A 20,133-nucleotide genomic window follows, 5' to 3' on the forward strand; every position below is an offset into this window, starting at 1 on the left:
CAAGTCACTTTAAGGTGGAGGCCAGGGAGCCTCTAGGAGTAGAGTTCCTGCCTCTACCTTTGCCCCTATGAGGGCCTCTTTGTTGGTATTGGAGGTTACCAGATGAGCCTTGGCCGGAGGGCCAGGGGGTATTCCCTGAGCCGTATTGTCCTAGGGGAGAGCGGGAAAACGATTGGCCAAGAAAGGACCGACATGTGTTAGAGCCTCCACGCTGGTGGAAGGGTTTAGCCGAGATCTGGCTAAGCGACTTTAGTGTTTCATGTTCTTTCTTTGCCATCTCTAGGGAGTCATCAACCGCCTTCCCAAAAAGGTTTGAGTCCTCCAGCGGCGTTGAGGCTTGCGTTTTGGGTTTAAAGCTGGAGTTTTTCAACCAGACGTGTCTTAAGTAAGGTCCCCTGGACTAGGGTGCGTCCAGCGGGCTCAGCAGAGTCCAGTGTGTTCTTCAGTATGACAATGCATTACTTACCGTAAAAGCATTTCTGATGGTTGTATCTGCTTAGATTCACATGCTGTGCATAGGTCTGACATCCAGTGGTCACTGCAGAGTATTGCATTTTTTTTTTCGTAGTCGAAAAGGGGACGTCGACAAGGCGTGTCTGTAACACTATCCCTATAGTGACATGCGTTGTACCCACAATCCCTCATGCGTCGAGGTCCCTCTGTTTGTATTTTTTCTGCCCTGAGGGAGCCTTCTATAGGTGAGTGAGTACAGAAAAGAGAGCGATGTAGAAAGAGGTCTATGTTCCTTCCATCCGAGCAGGGAGGAAGGGTGGGCGCATGTGAATCTAAGCAGATACAACCATCAGAAATGCTTTTACGGTAAGTAATGCATTGTCTTCTGATGTTTGTTAATCTTCTTAGAATCACATGCTGTGCATAGACTAGCAAGCAGTACCCGGAGTTGGCGGTGGGTTATGAGAAGGAACAGTAGAGAAAAGATGTCTTAATACTGCCTATCCCACCTGGGAGTCAGATCTAGCGTGTGCATCTAGAAAGTAGTGTTTTGTAAAGGTGTGCACAGAACTCCAGGTAGCCGCTTTGCAGATGGACTCAAGGGGAACATTTGCAATGAACGCTATGGAAGCCCCAGTGCCTCGAGTGGAATGTGCTCTTGGCTTGAAGGGTAGTTCTCTTAGCAAGAGTGTAACAGAGAGTGATGCACTGAAGAATCCATGTAGATATAGTGGACTTTGAGACTGCATCTCCTTCTCTTCCTGCTGCCACCGAGACAAAGAACGGATTAGTCTTTCTCAGTTGTCTGGTTCTTTCCATGTAGAACATGACAGCTCTGCGTACATCTAGTGTATGCAGACTTTTTTCTCCCAAGCTGGAAGGGTTTTGAAAGAAAGTTGGTAGTTCTATTGACTGGTTTACATGAAATTTCGAGATGAATTTTGGTGCAAACCTTGGGTGTGTGCATAGAACCACCTTATCCTTGTGAACTGTTACGAAGGGGTCTAGAACAGAAAGAGCCTGTAGTTCACTTACTCTCCTAATGGAGGTGGTAGCTATTAGGAAGGCAGTCTTAAGAGTGAGGTCTTTAAGAGTTGCCTTGTGCATGGGTTCAAAGGGAGGGCCCATGAGTCTAGAAAGTACCACATTTAAGTCCCATCCGGGAGCTGGGTTAGCTATCGGAGGGTGTATTCTCTTTACCCCCTCCATGAAGGCTTTGATAACTGGTATCTTCCACCACGACACTTTAAGTTGGGAAGTGGTGTATGCAGAAAGTGCCGCTAGGTGGACTTGAACACTAGACCTGAATCCAGTAAATGGGTCAAGTACAGAACAATGTTTGTGGGAGAGCAGTCAACCGGGTTGATGCTCTTACCTCTACACCAGATGACAAATCTTTTCCACTTGCTAGAATAGCAGTGGCGAGTATTAGGTTTTCTGGCTTCCCTGAGGATGTCCATACATCTCTGCGGGAGTTGTAGATGTCCAAATTCTATGATCTCAGGAGCCAGGCTGCTAAGTTCATGGTCTGAGGGCATGGATGCCGTGTCCTGCCCTTGTCCTGTGACAGCATGTTGTACGGGCAGGGAAGTCTCATTGGGGGAGATAGGGACATCTCCACCAAGTGAGCGAACCATGGCTGCCGGGCCCACATTGGGGCCACTAGTATCATGGTAACCTGCTCCTGGTGCATCTTGTGCACCACCTTGTTGAGAAGGGGAGTCGGGGGAAAGGCGTAAACAAATTTCCCTGACCATTGAATCGACAGACCGTTCCCCTTGGACTGGTTTTGGGGGTACCTGGAGGCGTAACTTTGGCATTGTGAGTTCTCCAGTGTTGCGAACAGGTCTATTTCCGGGAATCCCCATTGCGTGAAGACGTCTAAGACGATGTCTTCGTGCAATTGCCATTCGTACTCTTCGGGCAGGGGGAAGTCTCTGCTGAGTTCGTCTGCTAGCAGATTGAGTTCCCCTGGTACGTGTTGTGACAGTAGGAACATGTTGTGTTTGAGAGCCCACTTCCATATATTCTGGGACAGCTTGGACAGTCCTGGAGAGTGGGTTCCCCCCTGCTTGTTGATGTAGTACATGGCTGTGGTGCTGTCTGTAAGGACCATCACTGTCTTCCCTTGTAGGTGTTCCTGGAAGGCTTTTAGTGCTTTGAACACCGCCAGTAGCTCCAGTAGGTTTATGTGCTTGGATGCTACGTTCGGAGTCCAGACTCCATGAGCAGTTTGATGGGATAGGTGAGCCCCCATCCTGTGAGGGATGCGTCCGTGGTTAGAGTGGCCTCCACCGCGGGTGTGGCAAAGGGTTTCCCTATTATCAGGATTTCCTTTGTCCACCACCGTAGCGAGAGAACCAAGGCCTGCGAGACCACCACTAGATCGTCCCATTGTCCGCTGGCCTGACACCACTGGCTGTTGAGCCACTCTTGCATTGGGCGCATGCGCAGGCGCACGTGAGGTACCAAATAAATACACAACGCCATCATACCTAGCAAACGCATCGCTTTGCGCACCGTCACCTCTCGACCTGCCACATATTGGGGGATCTGAAACAGCATGTTTTGGACCCTCTCGTTGGAGGGGAAGACGAGGCCGTCCTTTGTTCGAATTAGAGCGCCTAGGAATTGTTTGACTTGGCTGGGGTCTAAGCTGGACTTCTTCTCGTTGATGGAGAAGCCCAGTTGGAACAAAAGGTCTACAGTCTTTTGGGTGTTTGAGAAGCATGTCTCGTAAGAATCCCCTGTTATGAGCCAGTCGTCGAGGTAAGGGTATACTGGGATGGATAACCTGCGCAGGTGTGCCGCTGCCACTGCCAGTACTTTCGTGAATACCCTTGGTGCAGATGCTATGCCGAAGGGTAGCACTCTGAACTGGTAGTGTTTGCCCTCTATCATGAACCTGAGGTATTTTCTGTGCGCTGGCAACATTAAAATATGAAAGTATGCATCTTTCATGTCCAGTGTTGTCATGTAATCTCCCTGTGATAGCAGTGGGATCACTTCCTTTAAGGTCACCATACGAAACTTCTGGGGTTTGACAAACTTGTTCGCTGGACGCAGATCTAATACAGGGTGCATGGATAGATGCTTTTTGGGTACAAGGAAGTACACTGAATAAATACCTTCCATTACCTGAGATAGAGGCACAACCTCTATGGCTCCTTTTTCCAGCAGTTGGTCCACTTCTTGGAGAAGGATGGCGAGGTTTTCTGGTGTCATGCGGCGTCCCCTCGGGGGTCTGTATGTTGGGGAACTGTTGAACTCTATACAGTAGCCGCGGGCTACGGTGGAAAGTACCCAGCGGTCTGATGTTATTCCCTCCCATGCTGGAAGAAAGGATGTTAACCGGCCCCCGACCGGCGTTGCATGGGAGGGGACGCAAATCTTCGTGTCACTTGGTGGTGTTGTTGGCTTGGGAGCCTCTGGGGGTGGAACCCCGGCCTCTTCCCTTGCCACGACGTTGACCCCTCTGATTGTACTGGCCGCTATTACTCTGGTAGTTGCTGGCAGAGTACTGTTGTTGGTTTTGTTGCTGGCGTTGTCCACGAAAAAAGCGCTTATTACCAAATCCTCGCCTATTAGGGGATTTAGAAATTTGGTCTAAGGTCTTTATTGTATCAAATTCTTTCTTCGCGTTCTCCAGCGCGTCATCCACTGCTCTCCCAAAGAGGTTGGATTCCTCTATGGGTTTATTAATAAGGGATGCTTGTGTTTCCGCCTTAAATCCGGAATTGCGAAGCCAGACGTGACGCTTCAGTAAAATTCCTTGTACCATAGTGCGGCCAGCCATCTCTGCTGCATCGAGGGTATTCTTGACGATGCTTTGATTGACCAGAGAGCCCTCGTTAACTGTAGCCAGTAAACGAGTCCTTAGGGGTTCGGGAGCTTCTTCGATGTCCTGTCTGAGCTTAGCCCATTGAGCATCAGCGTAGCTTGCCAATAGGGTATTATTATTGGCGATTCTGGTAGAGAATGCTGCAGAGGTGGTGATTCTCTTGGCTAGGGCATACAGCTTCTTCCCCGCTTTATCTGGGGGTGCCTCGCTAGTAGATAGTGGGACTCCTGCCCTTTTTCTGGTGTTGGTCACGACCAGGGAGTCCGGGATTGAGTGACCCTTAATATATAATGGGTCTGATTGAGAGGGAGAGAACAGTTTCTCAATCCTCGGATTGACCCCTCTCACCAATGCAGGAGTGGAAAGAGAAGGTGTAATACGTCTCTTAACTGAGGCGAGGATAGGTATAACCTGGCTAGTGGGGTTTTTTTCTCTGATAATCCTCTCCACAAAATCGGTGTCTAGGGTGACGTCCCCAGTTTCGATTTCGAAATGCGCTGCTGCCTTCTTCAGCAGTGCATTGAAGGTGGGTTGATCGACAGGCGAAGGGTTCCTGACTGGTGTAGTTTCAGTAGACCTGATGACTATACTGCTACTGCCTGTGTCAGTCGACCTAGCCGGTGACTGCCAGGGATTTTGGTCGCCCTCGCCTGTGTCTTCCTGGAATCCTTCCTCACATAGGTTAGTTTCCTCGTGAAAACCTTCCTCTTCTTGTTGGTCCTCAACATAGGTGAACTCATCTTCCTCTTGGAAGAAGGTGTCTTCCTCAGTGGGATTGTAAGAGTATATGTTCTCCTGTATGGGGTTATAAAACTTCTGGTATTTAGCCCTTGGACTCTCAAGGGGTGCCTCCCTTGGTCTCTTGGGCGCCCTGTCTTCTGGGATGGACATGAACCTATCTAGTTTGTCCATACAGGTCTGGAACCTTTCAAAGGTCCACTGAGGTCGGCCAGGACGGTCTGGGAAAGAAAAGGGGGTTTCTTCCTCCTGTAATTGTCTGGTTCTGTCCCATAACGTCGAAGAAAGAGAGCCTTCGCCTTCTGAGTAGCCTTCTTGCTGGCTAGGGCCTTCCGACGGCGTCGGGAACTGACCTGATCGGCGTATCTTTAGCCTTGTGCGCGGTTTTCGGCGTTTCACTCGCCGTACGTCTTTCGCCGTCCTTAGATGCTATGCGCGCGAGGCTTTCGGCGATCATTCTCTCTTCCGAGGGATCGGTCGCCGTCGCGCTATGGAGCATCGAGCCTTTGCTCGTCGAGTCCTTGGTCGTCGAGTCCTTGTTGGCAACGTGAGCGCTCTTGCGATGCGTGTCGCCGGAGATTTTGGTGTTACCGCCCTTATTTTTAGAGTGCCCAGTCGCCTGTCGCGGAAGCGGTGGCGGGGAGGGCTGACGACCCTTACGGTCGGTGGAAGACGTCGGTGGGCCCGGCGTCCCCGTTGGCGCTATGGCTGTCTTCGTCTTCGACGAATGTGTGCCTGGGGGTATGTGCTTTGGTGTTTTTCTGTGTGCGTCCTTGTCGCCGGGGTGTTCATCCCCATAAGCTGGGCGTGAGCCGGGCTTGCCGGGGACGGACGACGAGGAGCGTGAACGCTCCTTTGAGAGGTCTACAGCCTCCGTTACGGGGGCCGTGTAGTCACTGTCCTCGTCACACTCGGCGGCAGCGGGCGAGGAGTCAGGCCTAGACATGGCGTAGGCCGCCCACCTTTTGACCCTGTGGTCCTTTAGAGTTTTGGGCTTTAGTAATTTGCAGGCCGCACAGCCGTCCTCCTGGTGATCGAGGGGTAAGCAACGGTTGCACTGTTTATGCTTATCCTTCCAGGTATATTTACCCTTGCAAAGCGGGCAAAACCTAAATGGCGTCCTCTCCATAGCTGAGGGTAATAGGTGTGACTACGACCTCGAAAGAGAGTGAGGGGAAAAAGAAAGTCATTCTTAAAGAAAATAAAGAAAGACCACAAAGCCCCACTCTCTCTACTGTGTATGGCCGGCGAGGCCAGGCCACGTGTTCGGCAGCGCCGAAGGATCTCCTCCGCTCGTCCTTCCGTCGAAGATCTTGCTCGGCGGAGAAACGGCTCTGCGTCGAGGGAGGGATCTATCGTTATTGATATTAATAACAAACGACCAAAGGTCGAAGAAACTATTTGGCAATGTCTCTCGAGGAGCTCCGCATAAAGGCGACCAGTAGCTGGGCGGAAAAAAACAATCTGAGGGACCTCGAAGCGTGAGGGATTGTGGGTACAACGCACGTCACTATAGGGATAGTGTTACAGACACGCCTTGTCGACGTCCCCTTTTCGACTACGAAAAACAAAATGCAATACTCCGCAGTGACCACTGGATGTCGGACCTATGCACAGCATGTGATTCTAAGCAGATTAACAAACATTAGAAGTTGTGTTACTGACTGCCTTCAGCCACGACCGCCAGCAGGCGTGATCGGGTGGGCTCTGGAACATCTTGAAGACCATCCTGAACTAGGCCCCATTTGACATCACTGTAACTTGCCAGGAGAGTGGCGTTATTTGCAATCCTTGTGGAGTAAGCCGCTGAGGCGGTAACCAGCTTACTCAGAGCATAAAACTTTTCACAGTCTTTGTCCAGAGGGGCTTCCACCGAGGACAGTGGAACCCACCCCCCCCCGCGCCCTCTTGCGAGTGTTAGTAACCACCAAGGAGTTTGGGGTAGCATGACCCCTGATGTAGAGGGGGTCAGAAGGTGATTGGCGGAATAATTTTTCAACCAAGGGGTTGCCCGCCTGTGTGAGAGATGAGGACAACAAGGATAGTCAAAAAAGTCTGAAAAGTCAATGACCTGGGCCATTTTGTCCATGTATTGCTCAAACCTCTCCCTAGTCCATAGAGAAGTGGGAGAAGGGTCTGGAGGAGTAAAAGGCTGTCTAGAAGGGGAAGATGTTTCCAATAAGGCCTTAGAGAGAGGTTGGGGGACCTCCGAATAATACTCTCGACATGAGGGGATGCGCCCTTTACTCTTGGCGGACAAAATGTTTGCTGCAAGGCTTTTGCGAATTTTCGGCGGTTGTATTGAGGGTATTGACGTGCCTGAAGGGGCAGTCAGAGTGAACTTTCGTTCCAGAGGTATAACCAGTCGCATGCCACGAAAGCGATTGCGTGGAGGCCGCTGAAGCACGAGTGTCGGACGGCACCATTAATATGTTCGGCGGTCCTGTGGGCATTGTGCGCTTCTTCGACGACTCAGTCGAAGAGGCCTTAGGGGTTGTGTGCTTGTGTACAGATGGTGTAAGGACGCCCTTGTCGCCGGGGTGTGATATCCCCATAACAGTGCCGGTGGTCTGTCCGGCGGGAGTGGCATTTGGAAACCTGAGGGCTCTGCTGAGAGGATGATGGCTTCCAAATCGAAGCCATAGCGGCCAACGGATTCCTCGCCACCTGAAGCGACATAGCCAACGGGGGAAAGGATTTCGGCCTGCGTAGCGTAGGCCGCCCACCGTTTAGTCTGCTTGTTTTTCAACATTTTTGGTCAAAAGAGCTTACAGGCCTTCCATGAGCGCTTGTCGTGGTCGCGAGGAAGACACTGATTGCATCGGCGATGGGTGTCCTTCCAAGGAATCTTGCCGTTATAAGACGGGCAGAATTTAAAGGGAGTCCTCCCCATAGCAGAGGGTAGCGACAGCCAGACCAAGAAGAGAAAGAGAGGGGTGAAAGAAATACATTCTCAGAGAGGAATAAACCCAGGGCCACACTCTCCCTACTGTAAGGGCCTGGCAGGAGGAACAAGGCCAAACGGTCGACAGCCGCCGAGCAGTTGTAGATGAGTCGGCGGCAGGAAGCCCACGAAGCAGTCGTCGAGAAGGTTTGTCAGGAGACTAGACAACCATAGGTCGTGGGGACAACTTTAGCAATATAAAACTCTTGCGAGCTCTGCAAAGGCGACCAACTAGGTTGGCAGAAAAAAACTATCCGAGGGACCTAGACGCGTGAGGGATTTTGGGTATACTACACGTCACATTAGGGATAGTGTTACAGTCATGCCCATGTCGACGTCCCCTTTCGATCTTTGGAAGAAAGATTCATTGCTCTGCAATTTCCACTAGATGTCGGACTATATACACAGCATGTGATTCTAAGCAGATCCACAAGCATTATAAATAAAGGTTTCTCTTACCTGAATTGAAAAGTGACCGTAACATAATAAATAATACTATGTACATACAAATACAAGTGTTTAAGTGTCTTCTTGACTATTTGTGTGCTGAAAGGTCTTTGTACTCTACTACAGCCCTATCCCTCCAAGACTAAGCCTGGCTGCTCAGCAAAAGCTACCAAACCTTTTGGGTAGTTCAGGCCTATACTAAGAGGAACCCTGTACACAAAAAGGATAGTTTTCTACAGTCCTACCATAGGTGGACTTTTGTAAAACTCCTAAACACTGTCCACTCACCTGAAGTCCTATGTTAAGATACAGGAAACCGATTGACCCACGCTCCCCCAGCTCGTCTTGTTTTTCTGCTCCTCCCATTTCCACAATGCACAATGCTTCTGGCTGTGCAGGGAGAGCCTGCATACTCAAAGGCTGCAAACAATCCTAAGTAGAGAAATGTACATGGTAAGGATAGGAACTTTACAATGCAGCTAGACAAATACGAGAAACAGAAGAAAGACATGGCAGATAATGCCAAAAAACAGAGCAGCATATGCAGGATCAGGATAATAAAACAAAAAATAATGCCAGCAGATAAAGACTGCCACACCCATCTAGTTCTCATGTTTCCCTGCATGCAGCAACACTAAGGAACAAGTTACTTACCTGTAACTGTTCTCCAGCCTGGGTCTGGCATGGATTCACATGCTCATGAATATTCCCAGTTGTCAGGCTGGGAATCTTCAGTAAAGAATAAAATCAGTTTCAGTCACTTCTGAACTGTCTTTCTCCTAACAACCAATACTGCCCACAGCCAATGACTGCCCTCTACCTAAGCCCCTCCTCTGGCAGCCATCTTCAGATTTGGTAGCACGTAAAGTGGCAGTAGGACCAAGAGAAGAGCCGCAGAGGGGCAGGCGTGAGGGTTCGCATGTGAATCCATGCCAGCCCCATGCTGGAAAACAACAGTTACAGGTAAGTAACTTGTTCCTTCTCCAGCATGGGGTCTGGCATGGATTCACATGCTCATGAATAAAGAATACATAGCAGTACACACATAGAACCACAGGAGGTGGCAAGGCTCAACATAAGCATCTCTTACCTCACCAGGCTCACCTTCAATCGAACAGGTTGCGCAGCACTGCTTGGCCGACTCTGGACCCCTCCTTGGAATCCCTGATGACGCAGTCGAATTTCGTGAAGGTGTGCATCGACCTCCACGTGGCAGCCCTGCCAATGTCAAGCAGGGGCACACCAGACAGCAACGCCATAGTTGCAGAGATCGCTCTGGTCGAATGGGCTCTCGGACGGCCAGGCAAGGGTCGGTTCACCAACCAGTGACAATGGGTGATGCAGCCGGAGAGCCACACCGAAATGGAAGCTTTGGAGAGGCCTTCCCATGGCTCACAGAGCCAAAGTTCACAAAAAGTTAAAATGTCTTCCGGAAACTCTTTGTGCCGTCCACATAGCACTTCAGTGCTCTGGCCACATCCAGCGAGTGCAAAGTCCTTTCAGCCTGCGGGGAAGGCGTTGGAAAAAACACAGGTAACACCAAGGGCTCGTTTAGATGAAAGTCAGACGGCACCTTGAGCATGAAGGAGGGGTGCGTCCTCAGCACTACCCTTGTGTCGTGAAAAGTCAAGTATTGTTACAAGACAGCGCCTGAATCGCTCCCACCCGTCGTGCAGAGGCGATGGCCATGAGGAATGCGGTCTTCCACAACCACGACAAAAACTTCAGCAGAACTGTATGCATAGGTTCGAATGGAGGGCCCATGAGCCTAGTCAGTACCACATTGAGTTCCCAGACCAGGGCTGGAGCCTTCACCGGCGGGAACGAACGGAACAGTGCTTTGATGAACTCCTTAACCAGACGGTGTGCCCATAACGAAGACCGTCCCGGAGATCTGGTGTAGCCAGAGAAAGCCGCCAGATTAACCTTGATGGAGGCATGGGCCAGTCTTGCCTTGGCCAACGACAGCAAATACAGCAGTACCTGTGGAGCCGTGACTCTTAGAGGGTCGACCTTCTGTGCACGGCACCAAACAGCGAGCCTCTTCCATTTATGTCCATAGCATTTTAGTGTAGACAATGCTCTGACCTTGGCAAGCACCTCCCTGCAGTCTGCTGGGAGATCGTAGCCTCCAAACACTTGACACTGCAGAAGACAGGCCTTCAGGTTCAGCGATCCCGCGTCGTGGTGCAGAATTGCGCCTCCTTCCCTGGCAAGATCTGCGACCACTGGAGGCTTGACTAGAGGGGACACTGACATGATGCAAAGGTCTGGGTAGCATATCTGCCTCAGCCACACTGGTGCAACGAGGATAACCTGCACCAGGACCGTCTGAGATGATTGAGGAGTTGAAGAAGCAACTGAGGGAACGCATACAGAAACCGGTCGTCCCAGGGGAATGAGAATGCGTCCCCCATGCTCCCTGGCTGGGGAAACCTGCTGGCGAACCTCCGGCACTTGGTGTTCGACGCCGTCGCAAACAGATCAATCTGGGGATTGCCCCATCGTCAGAACAGGTGATCCACTTGGTCCTGCCGAAGCTCCCATTCGTGGCAAGAGCGCAGCTCCCTGCTGAGCAAGTCAGCGACGTTCTTCACTCCTGCCAGATGAAACAGGATGAGGAACATCCCCCTGGGCTACGGCCCAGTACCATAGGTCCTGCGCTTCTTTGGAGCGTGCCGGGGATCTGGTGCCCCCCTGCTTCCTGATGTAAAACATTGTGGTGGTATTGTCCGTGAAGATCTGCACCACCTTGCCCTTGAGGGACGGAAGGAATGACGAAGGCCCAAAACACTTCTCGCAGCACCAGCACGTTGATGTGCAAGGTCTTCTCCGTCAGCCACAGGCCTCTTGCGTGAAGACTTCCGTTGCGAGCTCCCCAACCTTCCAGAGAGGCGTCCATTGTGACCATCTCCTGGCACAGTTGGGTCTGGAAATCTGCGCCTCCGCACATGTGCACGAATTCCCCACCACCTTCTAGTGTAATGTTGTCCTGGAAGTTTCCCGACACTTGTATCCAACAGTCGTCGAGGAACTCCGGTAGTGGACGCATCCGTAGCCTGAATAGTCGGATGAGGTAGATGCATGACGACATCATGCCGAGAAGAGACTTGATGGTCCTCACCATGGCAACCTTCAGTGACAACAGCCGTTGCACGATGCCCAAAATGGCCGCTATCCATTCCTCCGAAGTAGACGCCAGTCATGATAGTGTGTTGAGTCAGGATCCCAGAAACAGTGCGTCCTGCAATGGAGTCAAGCAGGACTTTGCATAGCTCACCGAGAACCCCAGATCCGTTGGTAGGCCGATGGTCCTAGCCGTGTGGACGACAGTGATGTCCCTTCAGCTGGCCTGGATGAGTCAGTCGTCCAAATAAGGGTAGACGTGGATCCCCTGTAGTCGCAGATGCGACACCACTGGCGCCAGGCACCTAAAGACCCTTGGCGCAGACTTCAACCCGAAGGGAAGGGCCTTGAACTGGTAATGCTTCCCCTGAACCATGAAGCGCAGAAACTTGGTGTCCCTTGTGAATGGGTATGTGAAGTAAGCATCCTCCAAGTCCAGTCTCCCCTCTTCGAGCGCTCCAAGCACATGCTGAAGAGTTACCATCCAGAACTTTGGGACTTGATGTATTTGTTTAACCGACTGAGGTCTAGGATGGGCCTCCAGTCTTCTTTTTCAAGAGGAAGTACTTCCGAGTACACTCCGGAGCCCGGGAGCCTCGTTGGGACGAACTCGATCGTGCCTTTCTTTAGCATGGCCCGCACCTCCAGCAGCAGCTGAGGGATGTGGTTTTTCCTGCCGGGGGACACTTCGTTGAAACTCCAGGGTTTGTCTGTGGGCGAGAGGTGGAGATGGTCTTTCACACACTGAAGTTTGCCAGGAGGCCTCCCGCTGGGGTGCACGGGTGGGGGCCCGACGCTGCGGCTGGTTCAATCCTGTTTGGAAGTGGAAGGGCCGGCTTGGGGACCCTGGCAACAATGACGTCGTCCTCCGAAATTCTTGGCACGGCCCTTGTTGGTTTCCTGGGCCGAAGAGGGGGAAGGTTGGTGCTGGGAAGAGAAACCCCTGCGGAAACCTTTACAGGATCCTTGAGACTTGCTGCCCGAGGTCCTAAAGGACGGCCGACGCTGCCGTAGCGTGCCCAAGGCACAAGCCATCTTCACGTCTGTCTTGATGGCTTGAAGAGACTCATCTACAGCTTTCCCGAACAGAGTGTCCCTGTCGAAGGGCATGTCCAACACCCTCGACTGAATGTCTTGATGAAAATTGGTGGCCTAATGCCAGCCCCGACGACGAAGACAAACGCTGTTGCCCTGTTGGCCCGTGCCGGCGATGTCCGTGGCCACCGCGATGGCGCGGTCCGACGCTAACTTGCCTTCCAGCATAATCTCTGATGCTTCCGACCCCCCTGTCGGGTAGGAAATCCAGAATGGAAGCGATCTTTAGTATTTTTTTTTTTTATTTGAATTTTTAAAGAGCTCACACTGCCCGGGGGCATCGATGCGCTGTTACAGAACATGTCTTAGTTGCGTATTTATAACACGCTTGATACCCGGAGGTTTCTAAGCGCGGACCCGGGGATCGAACCTGTGTTGCTTTGTGTCGTCTTGTTTCCAAGCAGTGGGGGGGGTAGAGGATGTTACCTTCGGGGTTGCCTCCTGCGGATCCGCCACGACGGCCTTCGCGAGGGACGCCGCTACCCCTTCGATGGAAGGTTGGACCTTCGTTGGATGTACCTGGGCCTTCACGGATAGGATTGGTCCCTTGTCCTTCTTGGCATTGGACGACCCCAAGGCCTTTTCCTTAAGGGGAAGGTCTGAGCCCCGCTCCTCCTTGGCCTTCTCCGGCAGGTCGGTCTTGGGCTTCTCCTCAAGTTTGCCCGGATGGTCCGACTTCCTCTTGGACGAAGATCCCGAGCGTTGACTGGCGGTTGAAGTCGCTGGAGACGCTGTACTTGCCCTGGCTGCAGAGGAGCCTGTTGCAATGGCGCTCCCGGTGACAATGGACTCGCAGTGCTTAGCCTTATGTTGGGCCCCCACGGGAAGGGCTCCCTCAAAGGTCTTAGAAGACCGCTCAGCTTTCTTGGGAGCAGGGTAGGCATGCTCACGGGACTCACCCGGTGCAGCGGCCTTGGCCTGTAGCCACTTCTTGAGCCGCCTGTGCCGATCCTTCAGCGTGCGGGCCGTCATCTCCTGACAAAATGCACAATCTTCCTCCTAGTGCATCGGGTACAGGGAGTAAAGGCATTGGGAATGCTGGTCGTCCGAGAAGACATTCCGTAAGCCGTAGTCGGAGCAAATTTTGAACAGGTGCGCTGCATCCTTCTCCTCCGACATGGTCCACGCGTAGTAGACCTGAAGAATCTTCTGGAAGCTTCCAAGAAGAAACTCAAAAAAGCGAAAAACGCAGTAAAAGCTCAAGAGCCAAGCACGAGGACTCCCAACACTTTAACGTGTAGTAAAAATCTGAAGATGGCTGCCAGAGGAGGGGTTTAGGTAGAGGGCAGTCATTGTCTGGGGGCAGTATGACCCAAAGCTCAGTGATCGTTGGGAGAAAGACAGTTCAGAAATGAAACCGATTTTTTCTTTACTGAGGATTCCCAGCCTGAAGATGGGGAATATTCATGAGCATGTGAATCCATGCCAGACCCCATGCTGGAGAAAGTCAATTTCACTTTACTAGTAGTAGTTTATCCAAGAGCAGGTATTTAAACCTTTAGGAAATCTAAAAGACTGCCCTGTGCCACTGCACTGAGGGTTCTGTGTGCCATAATGTAAAGAGATGATGCCTATGGAGTTTGTCAGACTCCACAACCAAAGGAAACACAGAGTTCAAATCACAGAAAAGCACATGAGAGAGTGGGGAAAAAGGTCTTGCTCTCTCCAGGTTAAAAATTGAAGTGATTCAGTTCTCCTAGAGTTTTTCATCAATTAAAATTGGCTGTCCTGGCTCCCTGAAAGAGTCTCCTTACCTCTGACTTCGTGCTTTAACTATCCCTCAACAAACGTCACACGGATAACTTGTGGGGCAAGGAAAGGGTTCATTTACATTGCATTGGGGGTTTTAAAAGTACTTCACTTTATTTGTTAACCTTTGCTTTATTCCCAAAAACGTTTTCCTTGACACCAAACTCAGTATTGCTCGAAATGTGCAAGTGATATGACATGCATTACTTACTGTAATAGCATTTCTGATGATTGTATCTGCTTAAATTCACATGCTGTGCATATGGTCTGACATCCAGTGGTAACCGCAGAGTATTGCATCTGGTCTTTCGGGGACCGAAAGGGGACGTCGGCATAGGCATGTCTAACAATATCCCTATCGTGACGTGTAGTGTACCCAAAATCCCTCACGTACCGAGGTCCCTCCGATTGTATTTTTTCTGCCATGAGAGAGCCCAAGGCTATTGTGAGTGAGTACATGAAGAAGAGAGTAGTAGTAAGAGTTCTATGTTCCTTCCACCCCGAGCGGGGAGGTAGGAAGGGCGCATGTGAATCTAAGCAGATACAATCATCAGAAATGCTATTACGGTAAGTAATGCACGTCTTCTGAAGCTTGTTAATCTGCTTAGAATCACATGCTGTGCATAGACTAGCGAGCAGTACCCAAAGTTGGAGGTGGGTTGTGAGAAGGAACAATAGAGAAAAGATGTCTTAGTACTGCTTGTCTCACCTGAGAATCAGACCTAGAATGTGTGTCTAGGCAATAATGTTTTGTAAAGGTGTGTACAGAACTCCAGGTTGCCGCTTTGCAAATGGACTCAAGGCGAACATTTGCAATGAATGCTACGGATGCCCCAGTGCCTCGAGTAGAATGTGCTCTAGGCTTGAAGGGCAGTTCTCTCTTAGCAAGAGTGTAACAGTGTGATGCATTTGACAATCCACCTTGAGATAGCCGATTTAGAGACAGAATCCCCTTATCTATCCGCTGCCACTGAAACAAAAAATTGGTTCGTTTTCCCCAGTGGTTTAGTTCTTTCCAGATAGAACATAACTGCCCTGCGCACATCTAGTGTGTGTAGGCTTCTTTCGGCCATCCTAGTGGGATTCTGGAAGAAAGTAGGTAGTTCAATCGATTGGTTCACATGGAACTTCGAGATGAATTTAAGCGCAAATCTCAGGTGAGTGTGCAGAACTACCTTATCCCTGTGGACTGCAACAAAGGGGTTTAGAACAGAAAGAGCCTGTAGTTTGCTAACCATTCTAATAGAAGTGATAGCCACTAGGAAGGCCGTTTTATAGGTCAGGTCTTTTAGACTTGCTTTATACAGTGGCTCAAAGGGAGCTCCCATGAGCCTGGTCAAAACCACATTTAGGTCCCACCCAGGATCTGGGTGAGAAATGGGAGATAAATCCTCTTAACCCCTTCCATAAAGGCCTTGATCGCCAGTATCTTCCACCACAACACCTTTTGTTGCGATGTGTTGTAGGCTGAAAGAGCAGCCAGATGAACCTTTAGGGAATTGAAGACCAACCCAGTGTCCAACAGATGGGTAAGGTACAGCACAATGTGTGTGGGTGAGCAATCGATGGGATGGACGCCCTTGGAATTACACAAGATGACAAAACGTTTCCATTTGCTGGCATAGCAATAACGTGTGTCAGGTTTTCTAGCTTCCCGGAGTATGTCCATGCACCTCTGAAGGAGCTGTAGGTGTCCAAACTCTATGTCCTCAGAAGCCAGGCTGCTAAATTAGGAGTTTGTGGGCAAGTGTGTAGGGTCTCCCCACTGTCATGAGAGAACATGTTGTATGGGCAGGGTCTTTTTACTGGCGGGGAGAGGGACGTTTCCATCAGATGAGCGAACCAGGGTTGGCGGGGCCACCAGTATCATGGTAACTGGTTACTGGTGCATCTTGTTGAGAAGGGGAGTCAGGGTTTGTGGGGGGGGGGCTGCATAGACAAATTTCCCTGACCATGTTATCCAGAGACCGTTCCCCTTGGAGCGGTTCTGGGGGTACCTGGAGGCGTAGTCTTGGCATTGGGAGTTCTCCTCAGTCGCAAACAGGTCGATCTCTGGGAAGCCCCATTCTGCAAAGACGTTGGACACAATGTCTTCGTGCAGACGCCATTCGTATTCTTCGGGCAGAGGAACATCTCTGCTGAGCACATCTGCCAGAAGATTGAGTTCCCCTGGAACATGTGGGGACAACAGAAACATCTCGTGTTTGAGAGCCCATGTCCAAATGTTTTGGGACAGCTTGGATAGCCCTGGAGAGCGAGTACCCCCGTTTGTTCAGGTAATACATGGCTGTAGTGCTGTCCGTTAGAATCAGCACTGTCTTCTCTTGTAATTGCGTCTGAAAAGCCTTTATTGCCTTGAACACCGCTAATAGCTCCAACAAATGTATATGGTTGGACGCTATCTGTGGGGACCATACTCCATGTGCTGTCTGTTGAAGCAGGTGAAGGCCCCCCACCCTCACCCTGTGAGAGATGCGTCTGTCATGAGAGTGACTTCCACTGCAGGGGTGGTGAAGGTCTTCCCCTTCAAGAGGTTTTCCCTTGACCACCACTGCAGAGAGAACGAGGGCTGGCGAGACAACTACCAGATCTTCCCATTGTCTGCTGGCCTGACACCACTGGCTGTTGAGCCACTCTTGCATGGGACGCATGCGCAGCCGCGCATGTGGAACTAAGTATATGCATGACGCCATCATTCCTCAAGCGCATGGCTTTGCGCACCATCAACTCCTGACTTTCTACATATTGAGGGATCTGAAAAAGCATGTTCTGAACGCCCTAGTTGGAGGGGAAGACAAGGCTGTCTTTCGTCCTGATCAGAGCTCCCAGAAATTATTTTATTTGACTGGGTAGTTGATAGAGAACCCCAGAATGAAGAGAAGGTCCACGCTTCTTTGGGTATTTAAAAAAGATGTGTTGTACGAGTCCCCTGTTATGAGCCAGTCGTCGAGGTAAGGGTAAACCGGGACAGATAACCTGCGCAGGTGTGCTGCAGCTACTGCCAGGACCTTCGTAAAGACCCTTTGCACCGAGGCAATGCCGAAAGGGGAGTACTTTGAATTGATAGTGCCTGTCCTCTATCATGAACCTTCGATATATTCTGTACGCTGGCAACATTGAAATATGAAAGTATGGATCTTTCAGGTCCATTGTTACCATGCAACTCCCTGTTTCAACAGTGGGATTACTTCCTGCAGGGTTACCATACAAAACTTTGGAGGTTTGACAAATTTGTTCGCTGGGCACAAGTCTAACACAGGGCGCATGGTGAGGTCCTTTTTGGGTACAAGGAAGTACACTGAATAAATACCCTTCTTTACCTGAAGAATAGGGACGGCTTCTATGGCGTCCTTTCCCAGAAGTGCCTCTACTTCTTATATTAGGATTCGCGGAATGTCTGGCGTCAGGGTCGTGCTCTGGGCGGTCTGAATTGTTGGGGTCGAGCGAATTCCACACCGCACCCGTGGACGACGTCTTTAGAACCCACTGGTCTGACGTAATCCCCTCCCATGCCGAAAGGAAAGCTGTTAAGCGCCCCGACCGGGGTCACATGGGAGGGGACCTGGATCCGTAGGTCATTTCTGACCGAAAGCTGTGGCTCCCCTGGAGTTGGGGCCTCTGACTTTGCCACGCCGCTGACCCCAAGGTGGATAGTTGGCGGGGATGTTGGATGCTTGTCCTGCTGTTTCACGTATTTTACATGTTTTGTGCGGAACGGGATTGGCCTCGTAAGGACCGGCGGGACCCGCTTCCCCTTTGGAGGGGGGGTGGGGGGAGGGTTTTTGTGTGATTTGTTGCAGGGACTTAAGAGCCTCATGCTCTTTTTTGGCAGTTACTAGAGCATTGTCGACTGCTTTACCAAAGAGATTCGACTCCTCAATAGGTTTGTTAATGAGAGCTGCTTGGGTTTCCGGCTTCGAGCCTGAGTTCCAAAGCCAAGCATGCCGTTTGAGCAGGGTGCCCTGAGCTAGGGATCTTCCTGCTGTCTCTGCAGTATCCAGAGTGTTTTTTTGTAACTTTTGGTTGACCTGCCTGTCCTCGTCCACGATGGCGAGTAATTTGGTTTTTGTGGGTTCGGCACCTCCTGGAGACCTTTTTGCATAAAGTTCCACTGTGCATCTGCATAACTGGCAAGCAAAGTAGTGCTGTTTGCTATGCGCGTGATAAAAGCAGCTGCCAAGGTAATTTGCTTACCGAAGTCATACAATCTTGTTGACTCCTTATCGGGAGGAGCCTCTCCTGTAGAAAGGGGAACTCCCGCCTGTTTCCGGGTGGTGGTAACCACTAGGGAGTCAGGGTGGCGTGGCCTTTAATATATGTAGGGTCAGTAGGCGATGGCAGAAATAATTTCTCCACTCTTGGATTTACTGCCCTAGTCTGGGCTGGTGTGACTCTCCTTTTGATGGAATTCAGGAGAGTTATGGCTTGGCTGGAGGGGGGATTTTCTTTAAGAATATCCTCCATGAAATCTTGTTCAGGTAGGGCCTCCTGGGTGGCGATTTTAAAATCTGCTGCCTTTCTTAAGATGGCATTGAATGCCATTTGATCGTCCACTGGGGAAGCTTGGCGGGCCAGAGAGGAGGGTGGTGAATCCAAACATAGGACATCCGTGTCCTGGTCTTGAGTAGGGAGTGTCCATGTTTCCGTTTCAACCTGGTGAGTGTCCTCATAGCCTTCTGTGGGATCTGCCTGGTCATCCACAGTTTAGTCTTGTAGGAAGGTAGTCTCCTCTTCATCCTCATAAATGTCCTGTTAAGTGTCCATCTGGATCTCATCTTCTGGGTGGATAGAAGCCAACTGTTCTTGAGAAGGCCCAAAATATCTAGGAAATATAGAAACAGGCACAAAGCGAGGATCCTCCCAAGGTCTCTTGGATGTAGGCTGCTCTGAAAGTGAAACAAACTTTTCCAAACGGTCCATGAACCCTTAACATTTTTTTTGGTGCATTTAGATTAACCTAAAGGGTCTAAAAGGTGGAAAGTTTTCATTTTCCTCCCTAGGACGCTGAAATTTGTTTCCCATTGAGCTAGCCAAAGGCTCCGGACTCTCCTCGTAATCTTCTTAAGCATCGTGGAGTTGCAGCGCATCTTTTGACGTGTCAGCAGCCTTCATGTGCTTCGTTGCGTCTTTAGGCTTCAGCCCCACTGCCGAAGCAATCCTGCAATGCTTTCAGCGATGTTCCACGAAGTGGGGCGTGCCGTATGACTATGTTTGGAAGGAGCGCCCTGATTTTTTGAAGGCCCAGTCGCAAGACGCTGCGGGGGAAGGCTGTTGATCTTGAGGGTCAGAGGATTCCATCGAAACTTTCGGCGGTCCCGTCTGCGCTTTTGCCCGTTTGAACGGTAGCGTCAAAACCGGGGTAGGGGTTGTGTGTTTGCGATCTTGTATGCCCTTGTCGCTGGATGTTTTCCCCATAGCGTGACTCGCGTCAGGCCTAGCGGGGTCGGGGACAGGCGTGGCAGACTTGGAGGTGTACGTTGTGAGGTCGATGGCACCCGACACGGATGCCTGGTAATCACTAGCGTCCCTGTCACTTTCTGCGGGCGCGGAGGTGGGGGCACAAGATCCAGCCCGCAACATGCCGTAGGCGGCCCACCGCTTAATGCGGCGCTCCTTAATCGTTTTAGGTCGAAGGAATCTACAGGCCGCGCACCGCGCTTCGTCGTGGTCAAGGGGTAGACAATTATTGCACTTATCGTGCTCGTCCTTCCAAGGGTATCTGGCCCTGCAAGAGGGGCAA

General features: G+C 50.9%; 1 protein-coding gene across 3 annotated transcripts in view; it reads right to left on the reverse strand.

The window, feature by feature from the left end:
• SF3B3 (splicing factor 3b subunit 3) overlaps nucleotides 1-20,133 on the reverse strand; it is a 702,426-nt gene that overhangs the window by 367,506 nt on the left and 314,787 nt on the right. For all 3 annotated transcript variants that reach the window (XM_069654935.1, XM_069654943.1, XM_069654952.1), the window contains exon 15: nucleotides 8,712-8,855. In XM_069654935.1, the coding sequence (XP_069511036.1) occupies nucleotides 8,712-8,855 (144 nt within the window). The remainder of the gene's footprint in view (nucleotides 1-8,711; nucleotides 8,856-20,133) is intronic.

This window comes from Ambystoma mexicanum, chromosome 1p (assembly GCF_040938575.1).
Source record: "Ambystoma mexicanum isolate Mex_15411 chromosome 1p, UKY_AmexF1_1, whole genome shotgun sequence".
Lineage (NCBI taxonomy): Eukaryota > Metazoa > Chordata > Amphibia > Caudata > Ambystomatidae > Ambystoma > Ambystoma mexicanum.